Source organism: Neofelis nebulosa, chromosome 6, assembly GCF_028018385.1.
Source record: "Neofelis nebulosa isolate mNeoNeb1 chromosome 6, mNeoNeb1.pri, whole genome shotgun sequence".
In the NCBI taxonomy this organism is placed as follows: Eukaryota; Metazoa; Chordata; class Mammalia; order Carnivora; family Felidae; genus Neofelis; species Neofelis nebulosa.
In genome coordinates this window covers 94,022,396-94,038,753 of record NC_080787.1, presented here as the reverse complement: position 1 = coordinate 94,038,753, position 16,358 = coordinate 94,022,396, and the positions used below count along the sequence as shown (strand labels likewise).

The 16,358-nt window shown below is 39.2% G+C and overlaps 1 protein-coding gene and 1 non-coding gene across 4 annotated transcripts in view; both read left to right on the top strand.

Moving 5' to 3' along the window:
* SIM1 (SIM bHLH transcription factor 1) overlaps positions 1-16,358 on the top strand; it is a 71,431-nt gene that overhangs the window by 33,752 nt on the left and 21,321 nt on the right. For all 3 annotated transcript variants that reach the window (XM_058734813.1, XM_058734814.1, XM_058734815.1), the window contains one exon: positions 6,760-6,928. In XM_058734813.1, the coding sequence (XP_058590796.1) occupies positions 6,760-6,928 (169 nt within the window). The remainder of the gene's footprint in view (positions 1-6,759; positions 6,929-16,358) is intronic.
* LOC131515556 (U6 spliceosomal RNA) lies at positions 4,162-4,265 on the top strand. Its single transcript, XR_009263625.1, has one exon. It is a non-coding gene; the product is annotated as a U6 spliceosomal RNA (small nuclear RNA).

The following is a 16,358-nucleotide window of genomic DNA, read 5'->3' as shown; positions in this document are numbered from 1 at the left end:
TGGTTTTTATTTGCTTACTTACAATTAAATGTAAGAAATTATGCTAAGTACCCTTGTGTATAGACTTTTGATACTTATCTCTGATTATTTTCATTAGATCTATTCCTAGAAGTGGAATTACTGGATTTATGGAATGAACATTCTTAAGACTCTTGATAAACACTGCTAGTTTACTCTCTTATCATTGGTATGTAAGAATGCCCATTTATTTCAACTTGTCTTCATTGAGATTTTTTTGTCATTAAAATAAAATCTTTGTTGATTTGAAAGACAAAAGTGACAAAAAGAATCTGATAGAAACCTTAATTCGTATAGGTTATTACTAGTGAGGCTAAACCTTTAAAAATTGTTTCTCAGCAATTTGTGCATTGTTTACATCCTTTTTATATTTTTCTATTTCAGAGATACTGTATTTATTATCGCTTTGTAGAAGTTCTTTCTCTGGGGGTTTAAAGCACTATTCCTCCTCGCTCTTTCAATACAGTTGCAACAGTTTCAAATAAATGGTTGAGGATAAAATTAATTTAGTATTCCAGTTTGTTTAAGAATCACATATGCCATGCCTGAATTGTAACTTTACAAAAAATAAGTGCATTTTATTAATATACATAACACTAAAACAATAACATATTAATATAACACTAAAACAATAACATGATTTGTTTCTTTAATTTAGGATCTCACAGAATATCAGAATGATCATTATTAATTATAATCTGGGAATTTAAGAATCCCTCCCATAAACTTGCATAATTAGTAGGTATTTTTTTCTTATTTATGTAGAAAGTTTTGCTAGTTTTTTGAATTTTTGGTCATTTGTATTTGAGATGAATAAAAATTTATTGCAGTGAGAATTGTTTTGTTAATCACTTGCAAGTGAGAATCTATTCTCTATAAGATATGGTGCTAGACAGTAAGTAGACTATCAAAAGAGAAAGTATTTAGGAGATTGTTGTCAAATACACCATTCACACTGTGTGACAGGAACTTAGGTGTGTTACATGAATGTTAGAGGCAGTGGACAGTGTAGGAACTGAGAGGAGGGAGCAGGAAATCACTGTGGCCTGTGTGGGTAAAGAAACAAAGTCAGATGCATGTTGTGGCAGGTCTGGACTTAGCTATATTTCAACATGTGTCATGGGTTTGTAGACAGGTATTTCACAATCCCTATCGTGCAGATGGTTGACTTTGCTGCATCTTACCAAAATATTACAGTTTTTTACTGTATTCGTTTTTTGTTTGTTTGTTTGCCTATTGTTTTTGGTTGTTCGCCTATTGTTTAGACCTTCGTCTTTGCTTCTTGAAATCACAATGTGATGGTAAACTTTGTGCCTAAGCCATCCCTTACCCTTGTGGTGCCATCCACTCCATAGCAGGTTGTATGAGACCTACAAAATAGAGGAGAAAGATATTTCTAGGCAGAGGCAGTGTTTATGTAAAACCAAAGACTTTTTGGGAACTACTAAAATCACCAAAGCAAATGGAGAAAACCACAAGGAGCAAACACAAATCCACTTATTAGTATGAGACTATTATATTTCCAAGGGTGCCTTAGCCTAATTTCCCAGCAGATGTCTTAGTTTGTGAACCTCTCACAGTATGGAATCCTCCTTATCAGCTATCTCTGCTGGGCTCCATGGGATCCTGAAAATGAAACATAAACTAGGTCTCTCTGCTGCAGAGGTTTACCTAGTGGCCTGGTGGTAACTCTGCCAGAATATAAAGAAGGTCATGCACTTCGTGTGACAGTGATTCTAGAATCCAATTAAAAAGTTTAGTATAAGACGCAGTCGTTCCTACTTAATCCGATCACAGTTTAATGCAATCCTCTGCTTATTGCAGTCAGCGCCTTTGGAGCCAAATCAATTGCATGTCTTTGTTTCCACGTTTTCTTTGGTAATTTGATCACCTACAGCTGTTTTTTTTTTTTTTTTTTAAGCTCAATTGGGAAATCTGGCAATATCTTTTAAGAATTGCCACATAACATAAAACTAATAGAGAAACTTCAGAATGACCAGTTTAAAAAACTGACATGACAGAAGCAAAACTTCAGTTGTCTAAAATAGAAGTGCAATAGGATATGGCAGAGTCGAAGAAGAAAAGTTCTTGCAGAGAATCTTGACTCAACATCAAGTGATAAAATACTGTTGATTGTTTATCTGTATAATTATTCCAACTCACCTGAAGGTTGTATGTATGGTTGTGCTGCTGTTGGCATCGTGAGGACACCAGTCTTCCAGTCAAAATGATAGAAATCATATTAATGCATTTCTCTGAAGCTAAAAGCACCTGTTAGTGATATAAATACCTTTTATTTGTTTTGCAAGGGCATCACCCTGAGCTTCCCATATGGCAGGTTGGCATTTACCTCATGAGTGATCATGGCATATTGCTGAAGGAAAGGCTGAGAAGGCCAATGGTGCAAAAATGGCCCCTTTTATTCTATTGGAATTTGAGTAACTCCAAATATGTACATGACTATTATAAAGTTTAGAGTAGACTCAGATGGTTAATTCTGCAAATTGAATGATTTCTGACTGTCCATAATGGAATAAGAGGATTACTTTGGTCTGTGCAAATACGAGTGAGATTGACAAGCTGCAAGTCCTAGTGATTGCAAATTACCTATTTCACATTGCTTTCAGAGCCGAGGTACCTGAGGATGTCTGCAGTTCTAGTACAAGTCATTCAAGGGGGGAAAAATCCAAACAAATGTAAATTGATATCAATAGCCATTTTGAAAAATATGCCAAAGGGCATATGCCACAGTTCCTCTTTTTGATATGCCAGTCGTATCTGGGAGAACAGAGTGAGCTGCCCTAGTGAGGGTAACCTGTGGAGTCCTTAATGTGGTCTGTGCGGCACTTTTCAGGAAAGCTTTAGAAGTAGAGCAGGGCTGTGTCCTGTCCCTCCTTTACTAAAGTCAGCTAAGTCCAATTCCTCACTGTACTCATTCAGAGTCTAAGTGCTGGGCACCCAAGTATTTCATGTTGTCCCCCTCCACAGGGAAACATCAAACAGCTTTACTAGACATATACCTAACTTTAGAGGATGGGTGTGTGTGTGATACCAGAATGTGCCTCACTTCGGGGGAAGGGAGGGCATGTCTGAGTTTGGAGGAGGGAAATGGAACTCATAATGTGATTCCCATCAGCATCTAGACCTTTAATCTATACAAATGAAATAGTATAATAGAATTCTAAAAGTAAAACAAATGCTTTGTTCTTAGTGAATCTGCCATTCAGAGCTGCTCTTGGCACCACATCAACTGTACTTGAAATGTCTTTAAGTGGGTATTTTTTTTTTTATTGTGCTTTTCATCTTAACCCATCTTTCAAGTTGTTAGAGGAATAGGAAGGCTGAGCTCCTCTCAGAGTGTCGGGTCTGTACTGTTCCAAGGTCTCTATTTGCTTACTTAACAATGAAGAGCTCATCTTAATAAGCATTTTGGCCACACTGCATTAGAGTTTAGAGACTAAGAAGCAACAGAGTGCATTAAAATGAGTTAGAGGTAGAAAGGAAAGAAATACAACATAAGGAAATGTTTGTAATGAAATGTATTACAGTTGCTACCAAAGTGAAACTACTGTCTTGGAGAAATCAGGTGCCAAAAAAGTGCCACAAACTGTGGAGGTGAAGAAATAATACCTAGTATTAATTGAACATTTACCAAGTTCTAGGCACTGTGCTGTGAATTTCTCACATAATATTTTTCTGAACCTTAGCACATCCACAGGAGTTATAAAGAGGAAAAAGAGGTCTCGATGGGTTGTTACACAGTAAGTGGCTCAAATTGTGATCTACCTGACCTCATGATCTTTTGCTAAGTTCTGGTGGATTCTTTGTGATCTTTTTAGATGTGCATCAAAATATTAATATTTTTTTATCAAGAGTATAACTCCTTTTATATTTGTTAGCATTTTCATGTGAATATGTAGAAATTCAAATCATTTGTTGGTTTTAAATCTTTATTTAAGCCTCTTTGGAGTATTTCTATCATTGGGAACTATGCAAGAATTTTGGAAAGGCTTCTTCAGTAGTTGAGATGCATACTTTGGGAGTCTGATGGTATACAAGAGAAAAATGGAGGAATCCTGGTTTGCTCTCTGCTTCTTGACATGAAGTCCCTGTGCTGAAATGTTGCATTCAAAATGAGTTTTAGTGCTTGCTTCGGCAGCACATATACTAAAATAGGAAGGATACAGAGATCAGCATGTTCCCTGTGCAAGGATGACACACAAATTCGTGAAGCATTCCATATTTTAAAAAAGAATGAGTTTTAAAAATTATTTGGCCATATTTTCAGGGGTGCAATGTTTTTGTCTAAAGTAAGTCTAAGTAAGTCCTGTTGGGCAGGGACTGAATGGCTATTCTGCTACCAAGTGCCCATTTGACACAGGAGATACCCAAGGATGGAGGCTGTCAGAGCCCACCTTGCTCACTGTCACATGCACATGATTTCAGGGCAGGTGGGTCAGGGGACTCACGGCCTAAAGGGGTCTTTGCCATTAGAGAAATACTTCTAGGCTGCTGGTTATTAGCAGTCATTGAGGAAAACAGTCCTTTCTGATTTGTGTCTTTGTCTTCTTCCTCTTCCAAATGTGTGAAATATTGTGCAAATTGCCATTGGAATATAACAGAATATCTCTTGACTCTTGCCCTCTAGGAACTTAGAACCCCTAGGAAAGACTAGACACTGTCACTTGAAAAATAAGGTTGGAAGAAGAAAAAAAGAGTTTCTGGTCCCCTCCCTGTTTCCCTCAGGAAGTGGCCCTGGTGTCTTCTTCATGAGCACAGCAACTTAGTCCTTCTGTTCATTGATGTCTCCCCAGGGCCTCCATAGAGACACTCAGTATTGAAGGAATGGATGAGGTTAGAGCCGAGTAGGATTTAAGATAGTTCTTTTTAAGAGGAGTTCTATAGGTATGTGTTGAAAGAGCAGGGGAGGAAAGTATAAGGTCAGTTTGAGTGAAGTGAAGGGCCATTGAAGGAAAATTTTCAGATACTGTCAGAAAAATAGGTGGGAGCCACATGTTGGAGAGCATTGAATTTCTGTCCAAGCAGTGCCCAGAATCTGTGTTGTGTGTTTTCCTTAGGGGGTGATTAGAGTAGGAAAGTAGACCATCAGTATGATTCAACTTCCCAAGCTTGGAAGGCAAATTGCATGCCCATCTTCTAAATTTTTGCTGCTTATGAAGGATAATGTTTTTTTTTTTACTTGCACTGAGTTGATGGACTATTTGATATGAAGTCATTGTAATTTGCTGACATATACCACTACACTGTAGTTTGTGGCCATGATATTATTGAACCTGTTTTAGCTGATTTCTATCCCCTGTCACTTGAGGGACTCCTTGCCTGAATTATCCTTTTGCCTTTGCCTGATCTCTTTGTAGAAGAACAAACAGGGAAAAAGAAGAGAAGATAAATGAATGGTTGCTGATCTATGGAAATCTACCAATCACTTTAACATATCTAACTTTATTAGTTTATTACATTTAATATACATATCTTAATCCAAAGGGTATTAAAAATGCATGTAAATTTTTTAAAAAGGTGAACCCATTAGAGAAAAGGAAAAATAAAATAAGAAAAATAAAGGAAGCCAGTGGTGTTTGCTGCACAGAACACCTGCCACGAGGACTGGTACAGTTGTTAGAGGTGTTTACAAATCGGATTTGGGACTCAGAGCTTTTTGACTTGCAGCGGAAAGAGGGAAACATGGTGAGTTAGATGATTCACGGTGTTTGTGAGATAAAAAGAAATCAATTACCCAGGAGCAGCCCAGCTAGTTCTGGAACCTGAGAGAAAATTCTCCCATGAGTCCTCATAAAGAAGACTATGAAACATTTTTCTTTTTGGCTGCCAGTGGGAAGGGTTGATACCCTCTTATGAAAATGGAGGAGTCAGACAACATTCTCTGCTGCCTGGAAGCAGGCTGAGATGGTAGCTGGGCAGGGCCAAGCTGTCATCTTCAGCCCCTAATTACCTCAAGCAATACCTTTATAATGAACTCTCCAAGATATACTCTTTATCCCCTTCATATCACAGCCTTCAGTTATTATGTTTAATATTTGTTTACTGTTTCTTCTTCCAAATAGCTTGTAATCTGCAGAAGGGCAGGGACTCTAGGCATCTTATTTATCTTTCATTTCCACATAGCACATATATTAAGAGCTTCGTAGATATATATTGAGGATGGAGTGGAAAGAACTGGTGCTTAAAAGAGATTTTTAACTACTTACAAGCCTGGTCTCACTGGTTTGCTAGCTATAAAAATATTAGGAATGTTTACCAGAATGATTGATCTTGAAACAGCTGATGTTCTTCTTGCTAGTAATCAGATAGGATCAGTTTACCAGACAACTCAGTTATCTGCTGAGTTTACCCTACACAGAAAATGTTGAGAGTAGAGTTTATAATCTGTACCTCACCGATGAGGACACAAAAGCTCAGAGAAGTTGAATTACAGATTTATTTCCTACTTATAAAAATAATCCAAAATGTATTTTAAAATCAAGACAATTTCATGAGCATATTGTATCACTTGGCTGTGGTACATGGGGCAGCTACATCCCTACCCATTAGTTAAATGTTAGGCATTTCTAAAATAATCAAGGTGTTTGTGGCAACCAGTTATATGGCTAACTTTTGCTTGCTTCCCTTTTCAAATATGGATTACTGCCATTCCTGGTGAGAGAACACATGTATCCATTTCCTGTGGTGGCAGATTAAGGGCTGTGTCCTCTCACCCTGCAGGGACACGGAATACAAAGGTTTGCAGCTCTCCCTGGATCAGATCTCAGCCTCTAAACCAGCCTTCTCCTACACCAGCAGCTCCACTCCTACCGTGACTGACAACAGGAAGGGGGTCAAGTCCAGGCTCTCCGGCTCAAAGTCAAAATCCAGGACTTCCCCATATCCTCAGGTCGGTGCACTGCCATTTTGCAACTTTCTTTTTTTTGTAACTTGGTTTGGTCTTGAAGTTGGGGAAGTATTAAAATGGTTTGGAATTAATTATCTGGTTGTAATAAATTTAAAACTTTATATATCTGGAAAACTTTCTAAAACTATCTTCTTCCTTCTCTTCTTCCTTTAAAATAGGTATGCTAGTAAAAATTTGAAATGATCTGGTGATTAACTGGTTTTATATGAAGATCATGAGAGACTCAGTTGTAGTCGGAACCATAACAGTTATTTCAAGGAGATTTATCCTAAAAATTTCCCCTCAAGCAAAATATGGAAAACTAGAGCTTGACATAGTCAAATCAATTTTTAGGACAGGGACTGAAGTAGAAGGAAATTAAGAGGTGGAGGCAAAGAATCAAGGATGCATTTCACCATGAGATTTGAGCACAGGAGAACTATTTTGGGAAATAGTCTACCAGATGGGGGTAAGGATAGGAAAAGAAACTCTCCTCTCATCTGTACAAGGTGATGAGCAGATAAGACCCAGAGGAGGTATTCCAGAAACAATGCAAGGTACAAAGATGTGTCTGTATTCTTGGAAGGAAAAAATTATTTTTCTGATCAGTCACTGAGATATAGAAACTAGACAGTCTCAAGATATATGCACAACTCTCTTCTGGCCTGAAAGAAGTAGGACAGAACTGGGGATCCCCTACTGCCAGGATCCTGTGACCATCTCACCTCCTCTGTCCTTTTCTGTTTTTTTTTTATGTTTATTTATTTATTTTTGAGAGAGAGAGAGAGAGAGAGAGAGAGAGAGAGAGAGAGAGAGAGAGAGAACAAGCAGGGGAGGGTCAGTGAGAGGGGAAACAGAGAATCTTAAGCAGGCTCCAGGCTCTGTGCTGTCAGTTCAGAGCCTGACATGGCACTCAAACTCATGAACCATGAGATCATGACCTGAGTGAAGTCAGACGTTTAACCAACTGAGCCACCCAGGCGCCACTTACCTCTTTCCTTTTCTTTGTGGTGCCACATCGCTGGAGTAACTCAGGAGATAATTGCTGGGCTTATATAAAGCTAAACTGGATTTTGAGTCATTTTGTCAAAGTGGTCTTTATCATTTATGTTTTAAATGTATTTTTAAGCAAAAAATGACTAGTGGTTACAGAAACTGTTATTTCCTTACTTATCAGAGCTCTATTATTCTGTTGATTTCTACAAATACATATACTATTTGAGAAAATGTCATTCATTGAACTAATGCTCACTAAGAAGCTACTATTTGCTAGATTATTTTAGCAGCTTGGTATATAAAGATGAGAAGATCATGAGCCCCAAGAGACTTATGTCACACAGTTTAAAATCTCTCACAGAAGCCAGATCTCTTCACTCTGACAAAAGGGAGAAAGTAGGTATGTGATGCCCAGACAATTTTCAGTGTGCACCCTCTATTATGAGGACTGAGCACTTTATGTAAAAAGTACGTTTTAGTTAAAGTCACTGTGGAGGAGGAGTTGCTTCTTTTTATCAAACACCTCAGAAGGTTTTCTTATTACAATCTTGTACCTTGGGGAAAAAAGTTTCACTGTCTCTTTTTACTACTTGGAAGAATGGATTATGCCTTTGGGTAATCCCATCCTTAAATATACAGGAGTGCTGAACACACAGAGGAAAGAGAAATTTAAATTAGGAAATGCTAAGTTAAGAGGAATTTATCCATTTTTACACAGTAATTAAGGTGCAAAAACAAAGTCCCCCCATTGGACTTCCAAAAACTCATGAATTCTGTTTTCCTTTTTTAAATTTTTTTTAATGTTTACTTTATTTTTGAGAGAGAAAGAGAGAGAGAGAGCATGAGCAAGGGAGGGGTGGAGAGAGAGGGAGACAGAGAATCCAAAGCAGGCTCCAGGCTCTGAGTGGTCAGCCCAGAGTCTGATGCGGGGCTCAAACTCATGAACTGTGAGATCATGACCTAAGCTGAAGTCAGACACTTAACCAGCTGAGCCACCCAGGTGCCCCTGAATTCAGTTTTCTTGCATGCACAGCTCTAACGTCTAAAATGTCTATTAGTAAAAAAAAAAGAGGTTAGAGTGGGAGAGAGCCAAAGCATAAGAGACTGTTAAAAACTGAGAACAAACTGAGGGTTGATGGGGGGTGGGAGGGAGGGGAGGGTGGGTGATGGATATTGAGGAGGGCACCTTTTGGGATGAGCACTGGGTGTTGTATGGAAACCAATTTGACAATAAATTTCATATATTAAAAAAAAAAGAGAAAAAAAATAAAATAAAATGTCTATTAGTTTACTCTAATGGTAGACTACTCATTTTTTTTTTTTTTAAATCTTGTAACTGTCAATAGACTTCTCTTTGGGGCGCCTGGGTGGCGCAGTCGGTTAAGCGTCCGACTTCAGCCAGGTCACGATCTCGCGGTCCATGAGTTCGAGCCCCGCATCAGGCTCTGGGCTGATGGCTCGGAGCCTGGAGCCTGTTTCCGATTCTGTGTCTCCCTCTCTCTCTGCCCCTCCCCCGTTCATGCTCTGTCTCTCTCTGTCCCAAAAATAAATAAAAAACGTTGAAAAAAAAATATTAAAAAAAAAAAAATAGACTTCTCTTTGCATGTGTGGTCAGGGAGGAATTAATTTGAAAGTGCCTGGGTGATTCAGTCAAGTGACTCTCGAATTTAGCTTAGGTCATAATCTCACAGTCATGAGATCGAGCCCCACATTGGACTCTGCATCAGGCTTGACGTTGGGCATGGAGCCTGCTTAAGATTCTCTCTCCCCCTCTCTCTGCCCTTCTCCTGATCTCTCTCTCAAAAAATGAGAAAGTTATACATGTTCCCTAGTTTAAAAGTAATATAGGAGAGTTGAAAATAGAAAAAACACTTCTCTTGCCTCATTTTCCCTCTCTAAAAATGCACTTTCTTCTAGAAGTATTCTGTGATGTATAAAAATCATGCAAATGCACACACATTATGTCCGTATAAGATTTCTCTTTATGTTGTGTGTTCATTTTTGTGGTTAATACTTACATATATGTAGTCCTTGTAATTTTGGCCATATGTCTCATTTGAAATCACAGTCATGAATTAAGTTTACTTACCATTTATGTGCCTAGTAAAGGTTATTCTTTAATTGTGTTTACTTTAGATAGTCATGGTGCTAGGTCAATCACTGACTGAGTTCCTACTGTATGGGCTACTAATATGTAGAGATCAGAAATGGAACTCACAGTTTATGCTCTAGGAGCCACTTCTATAGACAGATGAAGGAACAGACGTTTGCAATGAATTGTCATGGGGATGAGCAGAGGGTCTCCCGGGGGCACATCAGCAAAGCATGAAATCCAGGGCAAACTCATCACTGTTTCTGCTGGAAGAAAGCAACTTGGTAGTATCATCTTGGATTCCAAATCCTCAGGAATGTTAAAGAAAAAAGATTAGCTACTCAAAAGTCTCATTTGTTTCAAATTATTCTTATATAATAAAGGGATACTTAGCTTTCAATTTTCATGCATCATTGCTAATATGTGTCTTTGGCTCAGTAGATGTTAGCTGAGCACTGAAGGATGCTATGCTGGCCATTGTGGTGAACGAGGGTAGCAGGTGGGTGAAAGGTGCTAGAATATAAATAAGTGGTGTAAGAAATGTCGTTATGTTTTGCAGTACAGCAGAAATAACACATGAGAATAAGTAGCGTATAAGAAAGAGATGGTGTACACAAAGGGCTTTATGAATGATGTCAGCTGCGTGGACTATAGCCTGGATGATGGGGGAATGCATTGTGCCTGACCTGGCTTTGAGAGTAGGAATCAGGTAGACAGGAATAAGGGAAAGGAGAGGACACTTCAGAAAGACCAACATTATGAAGAAATACAGAAAGGTGTTGTGATTGGGACTGGAGGTGAAGTGGGGAAGAATTTGTCCCTGTGGATGAGGACGCTTGGAAGCACTGATTGGTGCCAAATATCTGCCAAACCAAGGAATTTAGTTTGTTTTGGGGAGAACCAGTAAAGTTTTTTTTTTTTACTTTAACCAATTTATACACACTTTATTTTTTTAAGTGACAGAAATAAAAAATTTTTAATATAATTTATTGTCAAATTGGCTAACACACAGAGTGTAAAGTGTGCGCTTGGTTTTTGGGGTAGATTCCTGTGGTTCGTCGTTTCCATACAACACCCAGTGCTCATCCCAACAGGTGCCCTCCTCAATGCCCATCACCCATTTTCCCCTCTCCCCCATGCCCCCATCAACCCTCAGTTTGTTCTCTGTATTTAAGTCTCTTATGGTTTGCCTCCCTCCCTCTCTGTAACTATTCCCCCCCCCTTCCCTTCGCACATGGTCTTCTGTTGAGTTTCTCAAGATCCACATATGGGTGAAAACATACAGTATCTGTCTTTCTCTGACTGACTTATTTCACTCAGTGCAATACCTTCCAGTTCCATCCACATTGCTGCAAATGGCATTATTTCATTATTTCTCATTGCTAAGTAGTATTCCATTGTACATATAAACCACATCTTCTTTATCCATTCATCAGTTGATGGACATTTAGGTTCTTTCCATGATTTGGCTCTTGTTGAAAGCACTGCTATAAAAATTGCGGTACATTTGCCCCCATGTATCAGCACTCCTTTATCTTTTGGATAGATTCCTAGAAGTGCTATAACTGGGTCGTAGGGTAGTTCTATTTTTAAATTTTTGAGGAACCTCCGCACTGTTTTCAAGAGTGCTGCACCAGTCTGCATTCCCACCAACAGTACAAGAGGGTTCCCATTTCTCCACATCCTTGCCAGCATCTGTTGTTTCCTGAGTTGTTCATTTTAGCCACTCTGACTGGAGTGGGGTGGTATCTCAGTGTGGTTTTGATTTATATTTCCTTGATGATGAGTGATGTTAAGGCTCTTTTCATGTGTCTGTTGGCCATCTGGATGTCTTCTTTGGAAAAGTATCTATTCATGTCTTCTGCCCATTTCTTCACTGGATTATTTGTTTTTTGGGGTGTTGAGTTTGGTAAGTAAAGGTTTTTGAACAGGAAATGAGAGCATTAAGGTGGCTGAAACAAGGCACACTCCTCATTTAAATAATCCTGACGCACATCTGTGAAGGTCTGAACTAAAGTTCTCTACGGAAGTAAAAGGCATTATAGAGGAAGAATGGATGAAATTCTTTGTATCCTTGGCTGCTTGTACCTCTGCTCCTTGTAGAGATATTTTGATCATTAAAGATTTGTCTTGAAATTGTGTTTTAAAGCTTATTTCTTGCAGTTAGTGACACACTTATACTGAATTTTCCTTCATGGGTTAACAGAGCCATAATAAATGCATTTTCAGTTCCTAAATGATCAAGCTTCTGTGTTTAATTTTAAATACTTCTTGGGGCGCCTGGGTGGCGCAGTCGGTTAAGCGTCCGACTTCAGCCAGGTCACGATCTCGCGGTCCGTGAGTTCGAGCCCCGCGTCAGGCTCTGGGCTGATGGCTCGGAGCCTGGAGCCTGTTTCCGATTCTGTGTCTCCCTCTCTCTCTGACCCTCCCCCGTTCATGCTCTGTCTCTCTCTGTCCCCAAAAAAATAAATAAAAAACGTTGAAAAAAAATTTAAAAAAAAATAAATAAATACTTCTTCCCCTTTTCTCAAAAATAAAATGTTATTTCCATGTTCATATATTTTTAGCATGCAGATTCTCATTAGAATTTTCAAGAGGCAGTTTCCAGAGGAAAGCTGAGCTCACAGGGTAACGTCTTGCTCCTCTTATTAGTTATGTAAATGGTGATTTAATGATTCTATCAATGTTCTCTATTAGGCTCTTTGCTCTCTTATGTATTAGGCATATCTAGAAATTTCTCAAAGATGTCTGATGAACGTCAATCAGTAACACTGCTTTTTGGAATTATGCAGGCACCTTCTTTGAACATGTGAGACATGCATAAATTGTGATTCACTGTCACCACCCAGTTTGCAGTAATAGATGAACCTTCAGTACCCTCCCGGTATGAGATGCTCTTGGGAATGATTTTAGACCTGATTATATTATAGTCGCTTAATGAATGACTCAATCACCTTTGTACCTCTATGTATTACTCAGGACAAGAAAGGTCAAAACAGAATTGTTTTGAATGGTTTTGGAAAAATTGTTGTAGGCAATGTTATAGTTAATTTCCAAAGATTCTGCACAGAACTACTGTGCTTCTGTATAGCCACAACTCTGTTAAGTCCTGGGGATACATTGTGACAGTTGTATTTTATTGGTATTGGGTTTATATTCATGAAAATAACAACTTGTTTTTATGGTTCTGTTGAATTAGAAATGTAGAGTTTATGGAATTTATTTTTCAGACCTTATCTGTTAGCGATTGCTACAATATTTTTCACCTGTTTTTATGGAATGAGTCATGGCTACTCTAATATAGTTGGACGTTCCCTTGCCATGGTTTAATCATGTCAATCATGAATAAATTGTCTCCTTAGTCCCTACACCGCATCCCCCATCCAACCTCCTGATTCCAGTTTCCTTTTAAACTTCTCATTATGGCATGTTTATAGTTGTTATGTTTGTTATAGACAGTGTGTGCCCTCTTGTTTTATTGCATCATCCTGCCCTCCTCTTGCTTTTTCCCTAGTCAGTAATAACCAATACACTATATAATTCTGTAATAACAGGGCATGCGTAAGTCTACGTGTGCTTCTGAAAGCTGAAAGTATTTAATGGCTTGCTACAGATACACTCTAACACTTGCAGGTTTTACTCCACATCTGTTACCTTAAATAATCCCACAGAATCCTCTTAATTTTCACTGCCAGCAATCTGGCTTCCTTTTGGTAAAGGTAAAAACTCTCTCTCTGCAAAGGTTCTTTCTTGCTTCAAAAATGCACCAGTGACTGTTATGCCAAGAACCTGACTTTTTTTCAGTTCCAGAGAAAAGAAGGACCAAAGGTTTCTCAAGTATAGTACTTTTATGACTACCAGGATAGGCATCCTTTCATTTCATGTTTTATAGGTAGCATGAAAACATGTTATCCTTGACCATGAACAGCAAAAAGCTTTCAATGCATCTTTCAAATAAATGAGGTTATCTTCCTAGAAATTCTCATTTACATTTTCTGGCCATGTATAAACTTGAGATTAGTCTCCCTCTCTTATAGCAATATCAGGAGAGTATTAGAGTGGACCTTTTTGGTATTTTTAGACCCTCTTCATAAATGAAACTCTGAGTATTATTTTAGAAAAAATTCTGCTCAGGAAGGTGAGACCTCTGTGTTACAGATTTGTTCTTTGGTTTTTACTAACTCTTACCTTTAGTTGAGTAACTATTATGTACACTAAAATGCTAAAGGTGGGTCCTTAAGGAACATGTGCATGGTCTTGCTGGGGAGGCAAGGCAACATTTTAGAGAAGAATTGTCAGCTATGGGACCCTACAGCCACAGCTTCTGCCTTTTTATTCCCTCGGCACATGGTTGAGACAAGAGCACAGTGGTGTCCATGATTAATGGATGGATGAGCCCATGATGGTAACAGAGTAGGTAGAGAAAACAATAGGGCAGTGATGAGATGTATCAAGTTCTGGGGATACAGTCCTTGCCCCAGAGGGCTTACAGATTCATTGGGGGAGATAAAAATATAAAAAGGTATTTTAAACCCGGTGTAGTATAAAATGGCATGTGATGTGCACTGGGGTCTGACCTGCTTTTCCAGCAGTGGACTGGAGGTGGGTGTTGGGGGCTGCCAGTGAGAGAACCAATGGCCTCTAGGCCTAGAGACCTCATGTGTCATGAGGAGTTATCAGCAGGTGCAAATGTTTCCCTGTTTGCAAAGTTTGCAGTGGGGCTATGGGATGACAGTTAATAAAGCCTTTTTTACCTCATGGGTGCTCCCTCAAGGACCAGACCCATGCTTGATCTCCCAGCTGTGCTTCTCTATCCTCTCATGCATTTACCCTTCTTCTTGCGTTGCCTGTGTCCTAGGAGTTCCCTCTCTCTGGAGGATTACAGTGGTATCTTAATTCCCACTCCCACCCCCACCCCCGACTTTGGGACATTCTCCTCTACAGTCTGCCCTGCTTCCCAGATTGACCTTAAAAGACCACCAATCACATCAGTGCTTGGAGACCTGCCAAAGCCCTAGCTATTACTTAAGGTCACCTGTAATTGGGTCCTAAATTACCTGAACCCTGTGATGCAGCCAGATCGGTCTGCTATTTGCTGGACCCCTTGTCCTTTCCTGCCTCCATGCTTGTGCTTGTGTATTTATTTCTGCCTGCATTGCCTCTGTTTTTCAAAATTCTTCCTATCTTCCAAGGCCTATGTTGAATGCTACCTCTTTCATGAAATTTAACTGGATTATATTTCTCCTCTGGATCTCTTTTTAGAATAATTTATCTTTTACTGCCTTTCTAGATATATTGTATCTTCTCATGTCTACTCCACCCCCACCCCAGCTTCTAGTATGTGTCTTCCACATATTTACTCACTAAATGTTAATGGAATGAATGAATGAATGAATGATTACATTAAAAAGTGTGGGGCTACCTTGTTGGTTGCCTGTAGAGGTATAAAAACTCCAAGGAGGGAAAACATTCTGCTACTAAGGAATTTATAACCTACGTAAAGAGAAAAAAGATACACATGAAAACAGCCTAAGTATAGTTTCACAGATGCAAAATCCTGCAGCACAAATCAGACACTTAGGTGCTGAGGAAGAATTAGATGTAGGAGAGTAAATTAGATGTGTTGCAAGACTAACACTTTGAATAAGCATTTTCTGGCTCTCACTCCAGGAGCAGAGAACCATCTACATTTCAAGCAGACTTTCTAGTCTCCACGTCCCCACTGTCATCTTCAATGCAACAATGAAGATATGTGACAGCCGATATTTGCTTGTGTGTGTGTGTGTGTGTGTGTGTGTGTGTGTGTATGTGTGTTTTACAAAATAATTTCATTGACATTGTGTCTGCACATAGAATGCCTTTGGGATGTCTCTCATCTCAGAGACCTATCTTTCTTTACAGAGTCAGCCCTAGTTCTAGGGCTCAGTCCCCACGATCAGTGGATACTTCCTACATCACTCTCATTCTTCATTTAATAATCAATTTGCACTTTTTTATTATAAGGAGCAGAAAGTAGGTAATATGGCTGCCAATCTGTTGGCTCAGTTCTGTGACACTGCCAAGAATAGCTTGGGCAGCCAGTCCTTTGTCCAGACCCAGAGTAAACCCACAGAAGACCCAACAGTGCTACAGTAAGGGATTGGAGCAGGTGGCACCACCTGGACCCATCTAATTCATACCCATCTAATCTGCCAGCTCTAGGTGAAAAATCAGAGGGTGAGGGAGAGCATGGGGATGGAAGTCATTCTGGCTCATGTCCGAAGTCCACCATAGAGGAATATCACCATTAAAACTAATGTTACTGGCCCTGGAAACCCAGAATTTACCCAGTGGGCTAGAACTATT